Genomic DNA, 19566 nt, shown 5'->3' with positions numbered 1-19566 from the left:
GCTGAAGTGGTGCTGCTTTTTCCTGTTGGATGTGATGCACAGCTCCACTGCTCCAAGAAGGACTCAGCATTATGTTCACCTTAAGGTTTCCCTTTCCTTCGTTGTTATCCTACTATATGGAACGACCACCGAAACAGAAAAGATTGCCAGTAACCAGATCCAGTTTGCATTTTGACCATCTTTCCAAAATTTTCTTGACATTTAGTGCTCAAAATTACTGTGAAGTTGAGAGCACACAAATTTGATTGATTTGCCATTACAATATTTTCTGCACTACGCTCTGCTGCTTTTTGAATTATTGCTTCCCTAATAGAAATTACCGATACAAAAAAAAAAAAAACAAAAACAAACAACAAAAAACAATTTTCCAACCATCAGAACAAGCGAGGCAATGTCTAAATTACTTTTGACAGCAACTCTGTTCACCAGCCAACTTAAATATCCTTCTCGTTTTGCCTAAATACATCAGGATGGACTTTTGCAACCCTTTACCCTGACCAAGAAAAACAAGGGACTACAGTAGGACACAATATCTTTTTTCTTCTTTCACCTTCCTAATCTCAGAGCTGAATCCTGGTACCAGTGGTTGCTCCAGTTTCATGGGCTGCCGTTTTCCTACCCTAAGGTAAAGTAGGCAAACCCTGCCTGGCTGTCACCTTTGGGAAGGCTGATGCTTGCTGCAGACCATGACTGCATGCACAGTTCCTGCAGCTCCCATCTGATGTCCCCAGCCCCTGAAACCTCCTCTCAGCCGAGGTTCCCTGCAGAGCATCCCACGCCCCCACATCCTTTCCAGAGCTGCAGTGGGATAGAGCTCAACAATTCCCACTGGGTTGTCTGCATTTCTCTTCTACCATTCTGTGATGCTTCAGATACATCCTTCCCTTCTGTGCTTCAGAAGACAGCATGGTTAAAGAGTTTACAACTGACTGATTCAAGTTGACGGATTCAGTCAACTTCCCTGCAAATACTGTGATTTTCTGGGACCTCAGTCTCAGATTCAGCCAACCATGCAAGCTATAGGCCTTTCATAGTGACGAGTAGTCTTTTGAGCTGGGGTTTGTTGACTATAAGATGTATGACTTACACGTTATGCTTAGGGGCCTGATATACCTGGTTGTCAGCATAAGTGTGCAAGCAATTTCTCAAAAGAAACCTAACAAGATGATTACAGAAAGTTCTCTGGGTAGAGAATGCAGAGCAAGCTTGTCTGTGAAACAGATCACACCTGGCTAGCTGAGGAAAAATATGGAATAAAGTTAACTTCAAATCAAAACACTGTAGTTTCATGTGTTAAGTGCCTATGTTGTTGTGTGCTTCCCCCCCTGCCCCAAACCCTACCTCCCTTACTGTTTATTGGATGATTTTTCTTGTTTATTCTCCTATCCGTCCTCAACTACAATAGGAACCCCAAAAGAGGTGTCTTGGATTTTGTTGTCTCCACACCTCTATTGGCAGTATTCACTTCTAGCCACCTTCACAGAGCAGAGCACATTGAGAGCTGGGGCTCATTGGCCTCCTCCCTGACAGACCTCATTTTGTTCCTGGAAACTCATTTTCCAGCCCAAATTTGTACCTGCTTTATCATCTCCCCTGTTTCCCCACAAGTGGTCTGGAACTGCTGTACTCGTGAAGAGGAGGACCTGCCAGCGTCTACCATCTCAACACTGCTCCCCTGGGAAGGAAGAAGCACGCTGTTGCTTGCTGGTCCCTGCACACACTTAATTCCCACTTTGGAGCATCGCCCATCTTTGTCAAACAAATGCTTTATTTGCATGGCAAGAGGCTCTTTTTCAGTTTTCTCTCTAACTGGCTCACAGCTGAGCTTGAGAGACTGCCAGCCTCTGGGCTGTCTTACCTTGCTGTACTGGCCTAGAGCTCTCCCAAACTCCGTATGGAAAGCCTGCTTGCCTAAAGTTTGGCCACACTGAAGGCCAGCCAGAACAGGACTGAGTGTGTAGGTATCCAAGAACTTCCTTGCATCCAACTAATAGTTACTCAAAAACCAACCAAACAAACAAACAAAAAAACACACTTGCGTATCCGTTCCAGAATATTTCCACTCCTGTAAATTTCTGATCTTTGCCTGCTGCTATATGAGAACTTAAATCGAAGTCGCTACAGTGTCTAGTATCTCATGTTTAAAGTACAGGGAGCAGGGAAAAGGAGAGGTCAAGTTAACAAGTGACAACTGAGCATGAAGTCATATGACTCCCCTGTTAAATGTAAGCAGCCAGAATCCCTGAAGATGTTGCCAACAATTAGTAGTCAGCTATTCCACCCAGGAACACTCTACTGCCTTATTAAGTCTAATTGCCATTAGTTATCTGATGGCTTAGGCTGGGGGATAGGAGATAAACCATGCAGGGAAAAAAACTATGTGATGGCTTACAGACTGGTGTTTTCAACTGTGATTTTGAGAGAGGTTGCTTCACCACTTCTTATTTTTTGAAAAACCATGAGTAGCACAGATTTATTTTAAAGACTGAATGCTAGGAAGTCTCTGTCGTATCAGAGGATTGAACCCTAAAACAGGGTTTCCCAAGACTGGGAAAGAAAAAAATCCTATTATTTTATTTTATTTTTTACTTAAGACTATTAAAAGATCTCCAATCTGTGACTAGGCCAGTCACAAGGTTTGGAGTCTCTGAGCATTACCACGTCCTGGCTGGGGCTCCCATGGCTCAGCCTTGTTCCCAGGGCTGAAGGAAAACCGAACCCTTACATATCCAACTTATGTTAAACACCAGTGCTGCTTGAGCAGGGCAAAACAAGACAGACTCCTTACAAGTACTTAGCAAATCACAGCAAACTCTTCATTTACTAACTATGTATAGAAAGGCACCCAGCTATTAGTGAGTCTTCCTCAGTTAGATTTATTTTTAACTGAGGATATTCTGATTCTGACACCTTTTTAAAAAGGCTGAAGCCAATTCTTCCAAAGGATAGAAATCACTACAATCTCCATTTGTTAACTACGAATTACAGTTAGTGCAACCAAAATGATTTATGGCATTGCCCAAGTGTGTATATATAAACATAATGTAAAGAATAAAGATGCGCATATACAATAAAGCACACATGTACACGAAGATAGCTTGATAGTACATATATGATAATTATAGATAAAATCCAGAGCTACAGTAATTGCCATGGACCAAAGCTAGAAATATGTTCAGGAAGGACCACAAAATTCAGCAGAGGATGAATTCACTGATAGTTATTTGAACAAGAGGATAAATACCAGGTGAAGGACAACACTATACTTACCCCAGGCTTGTGTTTCTCTCTGAGATGCTTTACTGTCTGCTCTTAGAAACAGGATACAGGTCTAAACAGCCTGTGGCATGACCTATGGTGGCTGCTTATAAGTTTTTTCTTTATATCTCTAGGCATGGTTGTGTAAATATCTACAACTATTTTTTCCCCACTATCTTCTATTTTTTTTTTTAATTGCAACATTCGTGAAACGTTCAGTTTTCCTAGAGCCACATGAAGCTAAAGTTTCTTTTAACAAAATGCCAATTTAAGACATTCTTGTTGTTTACTTCTACGCTGAAGGAAAATGAAACAAACCGTTTCTCTGATTTTAAATCTCCTACCCAGAGCTCCTTAACCCAGATAATCTACATTAGAAATAACCAAAGCAACTGATTTGGCTTAAATGTCCTCAACAAAAGTGCATATTTCTAATTTCTTTCTCATGTCCAGCAGCTTTGCTATAAGAAAAGATGCCCAGTGAGAAGCATAGCTGAAATTGTTCAGACTTACAACGTAGGTCATTCATGATTGTGAAAGCTCACTGCAAGTTGCTTAGACCCTCCTTGACATTATTTTACATATTACCAGTCTGAAGAGTGTTTTTACCTGGTACAGGCTGGCAAGGTGGTGTTTAGTTTTGATCAAAAAGGGCTGGTTGACCCCTGGATGATCCACATCATGAGCTGCAGCAGCTAGCAGTCCAAGCATGATGTCCGATGGGGTGAGGAAGTTGGCAAGCTGAATCACACATTAATCACAACAAGAACACAAACAGTAAACACTTCCCCCTGCCCCCCCACCCCCTTTGGCAGATAAACAAACCAGCTGACATCATGGCACTGCTCAGTTTTGTAGGAGTACACAGATGTCAAAACTAAAATTAATCATGCTCAACCTTTTTGAAGCCATTATTGAAAAAAAACTATAAAGTATATCAGACTACATTCACATGTTACAACAGCTTGTATTCCTTATCCTTTTATTTTTCAGGACAAGATATGGCTTGTTATATGAGTGTTTGAGCTTAGTCTAGAAGATTCAGTTTAAAAAAAGGAAGTAAGTGTACAAGCAGGTCGGTGTATAGTAGCATACACTAAAATGCGTGCCCACTTTTGGTGTTCCAATGCCATATTCAGTACTCTGAAATATTGATGTGAGGGGCTTATTCCCTGAAGTGGCTGACGCATGGGCAGACATTGCCTTCTACTGGCTTTGCTGGGAGCACTGCTACCCCAGGTGGAGGGCTGGTGCACACTGCCACAGCAAAACTTGCCAGAGCTCATTTAATAGAGCTCAGATACATCATCTGCACTATGGGAAGTGATTTCAGTAGCTTGTTTGGAGTGTCTGGAAGCTGTAGCTGACTTTGCTACTGACTTGTTGGTGACTTCAAGTACACAGTCATTTTCTGCTATCTAAAAATAGTTTTTTATTGTTGTTGTTGACATTTGCTCGTTTTTTAATCCTGAGAAAGCAATTTGAGAATTATCTGAAAGCAACATCAGCATGAAAAGCTGTCATTACCTTGGGCTCCCTTAGATAGCAGTGCATAGCTTGTGTGACGTCAGCAGCATGGACAGCATTGTGGTATGGGTTTTGGCTGTGGTAATCTTCTTGAACCATAACTGGGAACCAAAACAGAAAACAAAGACCCTTTTGTCTCTGGATTCCATGCCCACAACTGGCAACTGGACTTAAAATACAATTTGGGGTTTTTCAGTCAGCTACCTATGAGGTTTCTTCAAATACCTGTAGCTTACTTAGACTGGTGCTCTTATTGGGATACTTTCAGAAAAACAAAAATGCATGAAAGGGTTTGTGAGGCCCATGGGGATACACTGGGTCTAGTTCATAAATCAACTCTTTCTTGCCTTAGTGAAGGCTCTCATTCAGGAGTAAAATAAATAAGGAAGAAAGGCAAATTTATCCACAACGGAGTGTAATTATTTAGGCTGCTGTCATAGGGGAGTAATATGTCATTACAGCAGTACTGCCTATTTTACAGCAGCAGGGGGAGAGGCCCTGACATCCTGGCACCATTTGCTGTTCAAGGACTACAGTTCAAGGCATTCCCACTGAAAATCAAAAGACAGCGCATTTGGTTATTTGAATCAAAATCTTCTGTGACAACCACACGACGCTTCCATTTTAAAATACCAGTCCTTTTTTGTCAGTTTGTGGAGCTTTAAGTGTACCATCTGAGGACTGAGTGCCACTCAACTCTCATCTTGCACTAGTACAGAAAACCACTGAGGTTTGTGCTTCAAGCTCATCTTCTCCTTGCAGCAGTGCCCGCACCGTCAGGGGATCTTGGGGCACCACAACTTGAATGGTGGAAGCCGCATGCGGCCTTGCCCAAAATGCTGTCCTTGACACCATCAAATTGATGAGACAGAAAGGCAATGGGCAAAATTACTACAGTGCTCACCTCCAGCATGGGCCGTTCCAGAGGAGTCCTAGCCTTCAATTTGTTTTCAGCTCATTTGAAGTTACAGTCAGTAACTCTTTAAACCCTAACTAATTCTGGCTCTAATTATCTGAACATCCACCTCATGTCAGGAGCTAGCAAAGGCAAGGAGAAGTCATCTCTCTCCACACTGGAGGAAAGCCTTCTAGAAGGAAAGCTTCCAGTTGTGTGTTAGTAAAGAAGAGATCCTGCCTTTGAAATGTTGTCTGACAGTCAAACAAAACGGCATTCAGCTGCATTCAAAACATGATGCAGAAAGCAATTGATTTTGGCCAATTTCTTCTTTTGGTTCGCTGACAGCATGGGGCTAATATTTCTGTTGGCAGTAACAGCAGCAGGGGCTTTCATCAACACTGTTCAGTGTAGACAGCTTGATATAATTTGTTAAATTTTGCACATAAGCTTTTAACTGCCCTGGGTCTCAGTGGTCTATTAGTCACTAAAATAATGTTGCTGTACCACAATTGTATTGTGCACGGGTAGATTCTGCAATGTGTGTCTGCCTGTGTGGGCCTCCTCCGCCTGCCACATCTCTGCACGACATACATTTTTTTTTTAAATCATCAATGAAACTGTAGTACTGGGATTTTTAAGTCCAATACAAAGTCTTTTAAGTTTCTCCACTGACTTAACAGGTACTGAACTGAGAGACCAGGTACCTGTCAATTGTACACTTATATATATCACAGAAATATTTTACTGAAGTTATTGTAACAACACTGTGATTTTACATAGATAGGCAGAACAAGACAAGACCTTTTTTGTGGCCCTACTTAAGCTGTAACCTGCATTTAACAACAATTTGGAGGTGACCACTTACCTAAAAACCTATGTAACGTAACCATATCTAGCTGGAAATGGTGAATAAGTCCATGCACGTTGAAGAGGTGACAGAGCAGTGTTACGAGACTGTTTCCTAAAAGCAGAGAGGAACAACTCTCAGATTCCTTTAACATGGAGTTACCAACCACGCAAGACTAAAAATTTTGGTAGTTTTCTAACTATTAGTCAGCTCCTATCACCTTAGCTCTATTCACATCTGATTAGATGACACTCACAAAGTAGTTTATCTAAATTACTCCCTTATACAATCAAGACTTGACAGCATGGCTGTGTCAGTGCCATTCTGGTGTCTAGTTGCCATGAAGTCGTGCTTGCTATTTCAGCATGACACAGGACACCAATTAACATAGCATCAACTAGAAATCTTTTGACAAGATTGTTTGAGAACCACATCATCTTCATAATCCAGGTTACCTCCAGAAATGAAAGAAAGAGTGAATGGCTCTTTTGCCTTTTTGGCTTGCCGTATTGTACTAAGTAATTAATTAATGAGAATTCTGCAGCTTGTAATTAAAGTTTTTTTTGTTTTGTTTTTTGTTTTTTTAAATGGCTGTACAAACATGTACACAATCTACATACCTTTCTCACCTCCAGCTGCATCTCATAATGATGATGCAAACAGGAAAAAATTAGTTACTGCATTTACAGTCTCAAGTCCCACTGTAATATTGGTCTTACTGTGAATTCTATACTGGCAACATTGACAAAATTGAGCCTAGATATCAATTATATATCAACTATACTATACTAGACATACACACAATGTTTAGAACAGTTTGCACTGTATAATTCAGTACCAATGTTTCCAGAAAAGTTCAGAAAAAACCCCAACCAACCCATACAAAGTTTAAGCAATGTCTGAAAGGAGTCTTTTCTCATTTAATATAACTTGGGAAAAAAACCAAACATATGTATGAAGAAGACATGGAAACTTACTTGGCCTTAGCTACTGACTAAGGGCATAGAAAGTAGAAAGGTAATTTAGAAGAATTATGTTTTTACCTCCCTTGCTATTTGCCATCCTTTCCACTCTTCCCTGCCAGTCATTCAGCTAAATTAACCTCTAAACCAACTCCTCCTACATCATCTGCTGCAGCTGAGTCTACCTGAATTGAGGGGTGAGGACTGGGGAACCTAATTTCTTTAAGCAATTCAGAAAGGCCAATGGTGTGATTGTGTTCTCTTCAGCAGCTACCTAAGAGGCACTGCGTAGACATCAGTGAGGATGTGCTGTTATAGGCATATATTTAGATAAAAAATTTCACAAAGTTTTAGTTTTTCATTGACTTTTACTATTTTTCTATCCAGAATAAACACAAAGCAAGGATATGTTTGGTTAAAGGTACTTTATATTGATGGAAATTGCCTGATTATCAACATACCAACCAATGTATCTTATAGGTCTATCTTAAAGTAGCTTTGGAGTTTCCCATAAAGGGAACTGAAATACTTCCTTGAAACTAACAAACAATTCATAATAAACAAGCAAAAGGTGATCATAATAAATGTAAGAGATTACATTAATACAAAAAATACACTTTATAAACATTATCCTATAGTTCTGAATATTCTGGGAAAAGCCTGAAATGTTCAAAGGTATGATTTTAAAAGGAGTTAATTGTATCAATTTTTTTCAATAATCTAAACTTGAAAAGTTTAGCAAATTATTACTTAGGAATTTTTAGGATAGTCGTATATAAAAAGATCTTAAATATATACACACATTTCTTTTGAAATTACTTACCATTTGTCAAGCGGTCAAACAAGAAAATGTCAAAATCCCACATTCCCACTTTGGATAGCATATGCTAGAAAAACAAATTCAAAGAGGCAAATGATGGATATATCAAACTGTAAAGCAGATTTAAATTATTATTCCATATTAATCACAGAATTGGTTGCCACAACTTTAAAACTTTGTTCTGGAAAGGTATAGACATGTATTTGAAGTTATCAGAAGCCAGGAACCAAATTTAGTTACACTGCATAAAAGTATCACTTGCACTTTTAACTGATGAGGTTTCAAACTTGACACTTAAAAAGGCCTCAAATGGAGCGCAAAACATGGAATAACATAAAATATTATGAAAACAATTACTTTTACTGCACAACTTTTTTAACATTCTTTCATGTCCCCAAATCAATTCATTACAAACTGTCTTAGGATTTTATTACAGTAAAATACAACTTTAGATCTCATGGAGAATATGAATTACATTTTGATAAACAGGTAACCCAAGTACAATTTTTATGAACTTAGAGTGTTTCTGTGAAACACACTCAGCCATGCAGAAGGATCCATTATTGCTACCATATGTAGCATTTTTACAGCTGCATCAGTTCAGCTAAGAGATCAAGACTGAACAAACGGTATGACGTATACATATATTAATGGCAAATGGGTGTTCACTCCAATTGCTTTGTCTATATTCAAACTAGTTCTGGATTCTTAATTATTTCCTAACACCTCATACGTAACCTTTTCCTGCAGAGAGTAAAAATTTTCTAGGCACGTAATCTCAGTGCCATCAGTTTTGTTAGCAATGTCTTTAACAGGAAGCATAAGAGCTGCAAAATTATAATATTATGACCATCATGAAGTTCTATGCAGTGATTGTTCCCTGTTTGCCATTTTGCCAACTTTGCCATTATGGGTTTTCTTGTAGGTTGCCTAACAGTTGCTCTGGACCAGCTGTGAGACAGGGGCTTTTTTTTTCTTTTTTCTTTTTTCCTTGTTTTCTTCTTTTCTGAGCAGATAAAATAAATCTTGCATTGATGTTGTATGTATTTAAATCAGTTACTCAGTAAGGGATACTTCATTTAATAAATCCAGATTATAATTTCAATTGAGAGAACCTGAAATTGCGGAGCAAATTCAGACATTTTCTTGTTGCCTTGAGATTAAGTCTTTCAAGTTCTAAATATGAAAGAGGAACGGACAGTACATTTTCTGTAAGACAGGCAAGTAACACGGGTCATTTAAGAAACATCAACCATACACTTGCGTACCTAAACACTGAGACAGAACTGACACTCTGGAATATTATTAAAAGACATGGAGGTCTGGAGACCTTTCTTACCCTTGCTTGCCCAAGGTAGTCCTCATCCAGCAGGTACAGAGAGGCTTGCGGTACAATTCCACGCAGTAACCGGGATGCATGGAAATACCTCTGAAAACTTAACAGTCTTTTCACCTTTTTCTTGGTGCCAATTTCCCCTGAGAGTGTTGTATCTGTGAAAAAGAATCAGTACAGAAACCATGAAACCCAAGATCAAGGATGACAGTCTCAATTATTTAAATAAAGAGAAATAGCAAAAAGGCTGTGATAATGATAACAGAAGTCATCAAGTTCATGTTTCTTGCCAATCCTTATGAAGGGGCAGTATTCAAATTCCTATACTTCAGCACAGTATATTTGTTTAGTTCAGAAAGAAAATACGTCCCAGTAGACAGAGCACTAATGTAGGACTTGGAAAGTCTGAGCTCAAGAGACTGCCTGCCACAGCCTTTAATGTGATCCAGGCTAAATCACCAGGGGTGTAATATATCATTATTATGTAATATATCACCTAACCGTAGATGTGCAGAGGAAGCCTAAGTGACAAGGCAGAGGAAACCTGCTCTCACTCTTCTGTGCCTCTGTTCTGTATCTATAAAAACTGAAAATAGCATTACCTTGCTACTTCACAGAAGGGTTGTGAGAATACATCAGCATTGCAGGGCACTAGCATACAGAACGATCAACTTAAACCTTAATGGAGTACATAGCAGGAGGACTGAAAACAGTAAGTACTTTTTGTTTCAAATCTTCTGGAAAATACGTATGCTAAAACCAAGGTACAGTGAGAGGGAGGTGAATGGGACGAAGTAGAAAACACCCATATGGCTGTTTGAACATCTTACCCTTCTGAATGGTCTCTTACAGCATGTGATGAGGGAATTAATATGAAGCTACAGAGAGCAAATGAGACAAAGGACAGGCATCTATGCCACTGACACAGCACCATGAGTGGTTGCTGGTGAACAAATAGAAATAATTTTTTATGATCTGTAATAAAATGATACTCCTTTTTGCAGGCATGCAGGCAGGAGGCTTCTCTCTACAGACAGAGCTTGCAAGACGTTAAGAGCACTTCCTTACACAGGGTAGTTTCCTACTCTCATGTTAAATTCACAAAAAATCAAACACCAGAAAACCAACCACACCAAAAAAGACCTCAAGATACAGTCTGAAATCACAAATGCATGAACCGGTTTTGGAAGAAGACAGAAAAGAGAAAAAGAAGCAATAATAGGTTAATAATTATCCTTCTTACATAGTAAAGCAAATTATAAATTAAAAAAAAGTATATATTTCAGTCCTCCACTTAGGAAAGGAAGCATATAAAGGCAATTCCTTCATTTTTTAGTTACACAAAAGAATACATTGTTCTCACTCAGTATCAGGATAATTTTAATTCCCTAATGCTGAAATTTCCTAATACTAGGAAATTTTCATATCTGGCTAAATGTGCCACAAAAACCAAGGTAGTTTTTACACAGTGATTAAATCTGTAGTTAGAGTAATTAAATTACTTTATTGTTAGTAAGAACAATATGCAGGCTTCCTAAAGCTGATAGTGGTTTAGGTTATTTCACTTGAACTTTTAACAGAACCTCACATACAGTTGCAGTGTTTTCATTTTGTAGTCTGGTATAAGTTTTGGAAAAAGAGAGGACAAACTGGACATTTGTTAAAGGCTATTAAGATTCAACAGAGTTTTGTTGATGAGAGGAACATTGTAAGAAACCGAAGGTTAAGCACTCCTTTCAGAGAACAGTAATGATTGCTTAAGATAAGATGCCACACAGTAATTCACTGGATTTCAGGTTTAAATAAGAGCTCCGGAAAAAACGCCCATGAACTGAAGATGTCTATCTCTATTCTGCTATTTCATTTTATATATAAATGCTGAACCTTTTTTCTGCTATGAAATTAAAATATGACTTTGTATGCTACTGTTATGAGTTTTACTATTCTGATATTTTTTTTTTTTTTTTTTTTTTTCAGAGAAGTTATTAGTTTGTTTGAACCTTAGATGGGTCAGTGCTTGATTTCTCCAAGACCAGATGTGAGCAGTTTCTGTAGCAAGTGTCTTCTGTATGTAATCCAACTGCTATCAAACATCACCGCTACTGAGTGACAGAAAGTCAGTAACAACCACCAAAAGTGTACTAACAAAACTGAGTAACAATAGCTAAAGTATTTTCTTAGACCTGTTGCAGGCTTCTTGTGGGTCCCCATTGTGTTCGTAACACAAAAGCACACAATAATTTTATTACAACTTGAAAAACCAAGAATGCAGACAGTAACAATGTCACTACTGTAATAGCCAGAAGGTTAGATTTTCACTTATCCTGTGCCAGTACCTGCCTTAACTCTCTCTCACATTTTAAATACTGGAACAATTTTATGGCTTATTGAAAGGGTGATTAACATAGGTGCCTAGTTATACAGTGACATGTGGAAGAACTGTTAGACTTTATTTATTTATTTATTTATTCTTTTGCATTTCCTTTCACTTAGAAGTGAACTTCTAAGAAGTTGCTGGCATTCAGTTTAATTCCCAAATACCAAAACCCTCTTAAAATTAATTCCCTTTTAAAACTTGTGTCAGCTGTTTCTTGACTTCTCAACTTTGCCTAAAACCAGTCACTGCTTCCAGGTAATGAGTTTGTATTTTAATGTATGGAAAACTTCCATTTTGTGCATTAAAAACAGGTAGTTGCTCCAACTAATTTTTATCTAAGTTTACATCTGTTTTCTCAGTTAAACACGGATGACTGAAATTACCACCTATTTTCCTTTACACTTCCTTTAAAACTCAGATGTGGAGTTCCTATGGATGATCTAGAGGTGAAGGTTTGGGCAGAGTCCCAACAAGCAGCTGTACACTTGAAGAAGTGCATATTTTATTCTGTGTATTGCCAGGCTATTTCAGTAGAGCAGATAATACTTACCAAAACACTAACACCTCAGGTTGAAATAAATAATTTCTTATTGTGAACACACTTTCTGAATTGAACCGTTAAATTTGTTGCTGCTGCTTTGTTATATTGTTCCATAAGTTTGTCACAGATCTCAAATGAAATGTAATCTGTGGACCACCAGCAGACAGCACCTCTGAAACAGGACCTGCTGCTTCAGATGAGCACTATATTACAATATGTTATGCAAAAAAGGTTACCCACAATAATCTGTTGTCCTGTATTTCCATTCTTATGAGAAGGAACTCATGTTATTGATTGAGAATTATAGGAAGTGTATTTTCAAACTGGGCTCTTGACAGAACAGTCCAAATCCTGCACTGCATTCTATCCACATGCTTAAGGGCTATCGTGCTAAAACCATGCCCATGGTCATTCCAGCAATAATTGATTTGTCTATGAGTCATAGGACTTGTCAAATTATTGCTGTGACCTTTGTCGGGTTACTACACCAGCCTCAGTAACATATCTCATTATGATGGGGCCTTACATAACATTGGTCTAACACTCTGCCCCTCTCCAAGCACAACACCCAATCATTACCATCTCATCAGCCCTCTCTGAATCAATATTAAACAAACAAAAAATACAACCATATGAAACAGAGACAAAAAGGATGCTTAAAACACAAGAGCAAACAGTGAAGCAGTTCAGAGCGAATGCTGAAATTCTGTCTTTCAGCTCAACAACTGGGACAGAATCTCCCAGTAGTGAAGAGCCATTCCTAATGTACGGGATCCAGCAGCTGACAGAAAAATTGAGATGCAGTCTTAAGATTAAGTTAAAGGTTTATGTGAATAACAGTTACACTCTGAACATACCACATCCTAATTGACAATTCTAAATTTCAATTTAAATTGTAAATATAAAATTTTGATGATTACACCTGATTTAAGTCATGCAATGACTTTGAAACTTACGGGTTTATTAAAAGCTATTTCTAATTAGATTAAAATGAATTACAAGTAAGTGAATCAAAAATGTCTTCACAGATAGCATTCAACTTCAGCTGTGGAACTAGGGGTACTCAAACATATGCTATGTTGTCTGGCTCAGGAAAACAAGCTGCAAGGCTCACATGGGAAGGATGTAGTAATTATGTGCAATTTTGAAATGAACATGAAAGACAAGCAAGAGCATCTTTTGTTTATACCCATAAAACTTCTCTTGAGAACTGTGTTTATCTTTAATCATTGTTGCAACTTCTGAATGTTTTGTTTACCCAAAAAAGCATCACATGTCTCTCTCAAAGATGCACATCCTCGTATCCTGTTGAGTTACTGCCTAGCATGGTGGTTGGAGAATCTCATCTTTGTATACTGAACAAAGTCATTGTAGGGATTGTACCTACATGCACCTATACATCTACAGAAGCGTCCATATAAGCTTTTGTCACAAAACTTAACATCTACTTTCAAAAACACAGCTTGCCTGTGCTCACAGTGCATCTCCTGATGTGTTTTAGCAGGCAGCAAGAGTAGCTGCACTCTTCGTTAGGTCATTTGACATCCATATCATGTGTACTTGCTACCGGATCATGGACAATTTCTGGATACTGCATATAGACTTCAAGAGGTTAATAAGCTCTAGGAATCAATGTTTCCATTCTACTTTCTAACACAGCTCCTCCAGTTACATAGATCTGCTTGCTCTACCACAATCTACAGCTCACTACACCCCAAACTCTGTTATTTCAGGGAAAGAGGTTTCCTGCAGTAGGAACTGCTACGCGTTTTCTTTCAGATTTCTTTCATATTGCTGTGCTGCATGTGCCCGCAGGCAGAATGAACATAAAAATTACAGAGGTTATGTTAACAATGGTTGAGTTAACATCCAGAAACGATCACATAAATCAAATTTGGACAAGGATGTACTTAACTCTACACCAGACATTCATTACAGTGTTATTGTTCTTTTCAAGTAAACAAACTTGGTTACGCATTCAAATAATGCCTCTAAGTTCTCTTTCACAGCATCTCCTTTTTTATTTTATTGCACCTCAGTGCACAATAAAAGCAGGTCACTCAGCAGTATGAGTGGATAACAACAGGCTTATTAATTTTCAAAAGCCAACTGATTCAGAAACAGAAAATGTTTTTTCTCTTCTTTCTAAAAGGATGCAAAATAAAACCAGTATATACAAATCAGGTCCTCAAACATCTGCTTTTGACTCATATTATTTACAATACCCTGTCCCCTCTTCTGAGGATGTAAAGACATACAGTACTCATCCACTGCTCTTCACATATGTGTGTGTATATATATATATGCCTGAAGAAACAGGTAGGATTGCCAGCAAAAGTGCTGAAATATCTGGAAGAAAGCTGGAGGATCAGGCCAGCAATTTACTGCCCAGAACGTTTGCAAATAGAGAGGGCCCTGCAAAGGGATTTGTCTCTGGTCCTATGCACTGGGGAGGCAATTTCCTGCACTGGTTCCTCGTCTGACAGCTGACTAGTAATCCATGCATTTAGAACTCAAGATACATTTAATTGACTTTTGAGGAATAGTTGGTATTTGTCCCTTATTTTTGTGGTTGTTTTTCTGGACTAATCATGCCAGGCATTTAGATCACCTTTACTGAAGTCTTGTTTGGCATACCCAATGCATGATTTGGTTACTAATCTTTTCTTATAAAGATGAGTGTGTAGCACTGAAGATAGAGAAAAGGCTTGTGTGAGAAACTGGTAAACAGATTTGATTTAAAAATGGTAAGATTATACCAGTACCAAACTGATCATCTGAACTTACGTTGGTCACCACAACTAAGACAGCAGAGATGAACACCGTGCTATGTAGTATATATATGTATGTATATATATCTATACTATATATATATATAAAAAGTATATAAACACCTTACTATGTACATGTAGTGTCTACGGATAAAGTGTTGTACTGAAAGCTATTTAGAAATCCTAAAGAGACTTCCTCAAACTAGAGAGGCATACAAAAAGTTTTTATAAACATTGTGTTTTCACCTGTTCCTCAAACACACTTAAAAAATGAAAAAAGCTAGAGTGGAGGATGTACCAAATCCTCTGTGAAATGTCTTAGAAGCTAACAATGCACATAGTATTGCAAAGATTTTCAAAGACATTGAGTCTAAGTAACAATTAGATTTTAGGGGCAGGACTTATTTGTCCTTTTTTATTTTTTTTTTAAAGTATCCTGCCCAAGCCTTTTTTTGCTACTGTAGTATAATTGTTAATTATACTAATATTCAAAATATGTAAATGTAGGTGAGTAATGACCAAGTAAAATAAATTATTTCATTCACTGTCTTCTTTATCCTTGTAGTAAATAAACAAAACAGAATGTATCAAAACTTTTATAAGGAAGTATGAGCAAATTGTGTTCTCTGCTCCTTGACTTTTGATAAAATTCAATTTTAGAGGTCAAGTGCTTTCTGTTAGCTGCCATTGTTTGTATGGGTTACAATTGTATTAATTCTCTTTGAATGGGTAAACAGTCTTTCAACTAGGAAGAGGCTGTGAGAAAGAGTGGGATTCTGAATGCAGAGAAAAACAAAAAAATCAGCAGAAAAAAAAAATCCAAGCTGAGTCAAGATTCCATTCTTCAACTACCTGCACGATTGCACAAAATCAGTGAAGTGCCCCGTTTACAGAAGAGGTGCTTGTATGCTTCTTTGGAAAACATGGTTAATGAAATGTGAGAGGTTCCGGGACACCAATTTTCTAGGTCACCTCGCTATGGGGTTTCCTCCTCTTCAAACATTGTGCCTCAGGTAATGGTGGCTTGTAACTTGTCAGTTTCCAAATCAAAGTTCCTGCACAATTGCTGGCATCTTGAAAAACACTAGTCATATAGCTTCCCTCTGCCCCAAAACTTTTGAGAGTGTTTGCAAGAGACTACAGAACTTAAGAACTATTATAAAAATTATCCTACTACACCAACTCCTGGAGAAGCCAGGCTTTCAGAGGCCAATTAAGTAACAGAATATTAGTCTTAATAACAGGAAGAGGAATAGATTATATCCAAATTTAAGATGAATGTTTCTCCTCACATTTTACAGCCTTTATTGGGGGTCATCAATCATCTTTATGCAAACAAACATTTTGGCATCTCTTACTAAGCCTCCTACAAGCACTTAGGAAATGGTATGTTGTGTTCTGTTTCACCACAAAGTCTTTATCAATTCAATATGAACCTCCACTTTGTCACTTCAATCTTAGTACAGGAGTACAGTCGGAACCTTTTTTTTTTTTAAACTTTTTTTTTTTTTTTTATTTTCCTAAAACTGAAAATGTTCTATAGCTGATTATAGTTTCTCTAGCAGGAAATGGTACATCCCCTCTCCTTTCCCTCCCCTTGAGAAAAAGCAACATAACCTGTAATAACAGCAAACCTAACTTTCATTTATCATCTTAATGATCCCTTCTCCTTGTTCTTTCTTTTCCTCTGGTCATTTGGAAAGTATCCTCAGTGTTATCTTCAGTACACCCTTTCCCTTTGCTAATCAGGGAAAAGAAGGTGGGGTGGTAGAATGGGTCACGCATCATTTGGAAAATTTTAAAGGGACATTCTTGGTTGAATTGAATCCTAAATCTGTATTAAAAATGTTACAAACCTGCATAATCATGCCAGTGTTCACTAAGGCTTTGTGTTTGCTGTGCTGCTTTTTTGTTGCAGTTGTTCTGCTTGCTCTCATGAGTTCTTCTGAAGCATTCATAACCCCAACTACGGCATTTTGTTAGCACATGAAAACACATACGTCAATCAGTTTTACATTCTGGCTTTCATATTCTATAAATGAAAAGCAAAAGCTAAACAAGGAACATGAATGGCAGGAAGCAGAATATACTTTTCAGACTACCTTTTTATTAAGTTTTGCCAATAAGAACTCTGAAAAACAAAAAAAACAAAACCAACAACAAAGATCAAAAAATCCACCCCAAATCAAAAAAAAAAAACGTTGTTATTTGATTGAAGGAGGATGGGGGAAAGGCAAGGAAAGACTGGGATGATTTCTAGAGACATGAAGAAATTTTGAGTGTGAAGTATTACTAGAAAAGAGTAAACAATCTCCATGCTGCCACAGTATTAACAGAAACTCAATTCCTCTTTCTTGAATAGGAAACTGAAAGCAAGGCCATAGGCTGACTTCAGTTCTGGAAATATTCTTGTCATTCAAACCAGACGCAAGCTAACCAGATTAAGAGGCCTGTGTGCCTTCAGGATGTTGACGAGTATCTTTTGGATGTGCTTATCCACGAGGAACTAAGGGAGGTATTATGTAGAAATGATGCAGGCCTCATGAGATCTCTCACTTTCTAATTTAATAACCATCTGGAACTTTGGACTCATCTCCACAGGCTGGGTTGGGATCCGAGTAATCCAATCAGTCCTTTAAACTTCCTCACAAGACTTTTAGTGTCCTAATTTAACCCGGGTCAGAAATATCTAAAAAGGCATCTCTCACTCCCACTTCCTTTTCTAGCCAAAGGCAACAAAACAAGACAGTTAACCAAACTTTTTTTAACCTCATTCATTTGGGTTCAAGTTACTTGATGGTTCAGTTTTGGGTTGGTGGCTGTGGTTAAGTTTTATTTTCCCTGGAGATGGGCCCTACCTGAAAGTCTTGGAGTTGTTCGAAATCCAAAACCAAAAATGAATGTAAATTTTGCAAATGGATCTTTCAGTAGACAAGCAGAAACCACAGATTCAAACGTCCACAGACGTTGGTTCTTTGAGATGGAGACTTTTTCATGAGTTCATATCTTTCCTTACTAACCTTGACAACACTTTTCATTTCTGTAATACCTAGTTCATCACATGCTGGCATCACCTTATGTACAAACGAACTGAAAAACAGAGGATTGGGCTTGACTTAAATCAGACTGCAAATCAAGGACAGACTTAATAGTAGACAGAGACTTAATAGTAATCATCACCACTACTAATCATGATCTGTTACTACAAACATACAATCTATACTAACTTTAAGCAAAGCTTAAAATGTGCAGGGTTTTCTTTGGAGGTCATAAGTCACATACTACATCCTTTCCCTGTAATCCCTCCTATATCAATACACAGATCAAAGTGTCTGACAGCGCTTATATACTGTGGAGATACACTGTGGGTAATGAAAGAGAGAACTGACACTGGGACAAAACCAAAGTGTCCCTAATGCAGAATTTTTCAGGAAAAGTTAAAAATGTGAGCAGAAACAGTTTTAATATTTCTCAATTTGATACAGATTAAAACTTAGTAAGAAGATAGAAACTGGAGAATCACTGTGCAAGTCTTAAGAATTTCCTTGTCTTTTGATAAAGAATGACAAGCAAATTAATAAATGAAAAGTTATTCATCTGCGATGTAATTTGCTATTTTGTTACTCTGTTTAATTTAATTTGGCAATAAAACAAAGCATCTAATCTAACTAGAACATGGCAAGGTCTGCTTGGTTATTTCTGCATGCTCACCTACAGCTCTAGGCTTATCACAGGGAATTCCCTCAAACTTTTAATTAATGCAATGAAGAAATGTACCATTGCAGTTACCAGCACAACTCATCATGGGATAATGAAATCTCTCTTAATCAATGTACATTAGTCACTGGAGGGATCTGGTTCAATGACTCACTGAGCAACTTTCTCAGTCAGAGAACTGAATTACAGCTGCCTTACTACTATGACCCTTTACTTCTGAAATCCAAACCATGCTTTGCTAAAAGGAAAATTGGACCAAGTTAAGTTTTCACTGCAGAGGTAGTTCAAATTCTAAATTATGTTGCGCATATTCAGATTAACCACTCTTTTGTCAAGTGAATGCACAAAAGTTCATTTAATTTACAGAAATGGAAAAAATGCCAATAAATGGCCATCATTAATTTCAACTGCATTAGTTTCAGTTACAAGCTAGAAAAATTCTGAATTCTACCAAATTCAGAGTTAAATTCTCTTCAAATTTTTGAAGTTTTGGTTTGAAGTCAGTATTACACAAT

The 19566-nt window shown here is 37.8% G+C and overlaps 1 protein-coding gene across 4 annotated transcripts in view; it reads right to left on the bottom strand.

Moving 5' to 3' along the window:
• The window catches only part of PDE7B (phosphodiesterase 7B), a 175244-nt gene that overhangs the window by 13196 nt on the left and 142482 nt on the right, over positions 1-19566 (bottom strand). For all 4 annotated transcript variants that reach the window (XM_032184947.1, XM_032184948.1, XM_032184946.1 and 1 more), the window contains 5 exons: positions 9652-9803; positions 8316-8379; positions 6549-6644; positions 4786-4886; positions 3868-3999 (listed from right to left, as the gene is read on the bottom strand). In XM_032184947.1, the coding sequence (XP_032040838.1) occupies positions 3868-3999; positions 4786-4886; positions 6549-6644; positions 8316-8379; positions 9652-9803 (545 nt within the window). The remainder of the gene's footprint in view (positions 1-3867; positions 4000-4785; positions 4887-6548; positions 6645-8315; positions 8380-9651; positions 9804-19566) is intronic.

The sequence above is a fragment of the Aythya fuligula genome, chromosome 3 (genome assembly GCF_009819795.1).
Source record: "Aythya fuligula isolate bAytFul2 chromosome 3, bAytFul2.pri, whole genome shotgun sequence".
Lineage (NCBI taxonomy): Eukaryota > Metazoa > Chordata > Aves > Anseriformes > Anatidae > Aythya > Aythya fuligula.
Note: the sequence above shows the minus strand (reverse complement) of the source record. Positions and strands in the feature narration are given on the sequence as shown.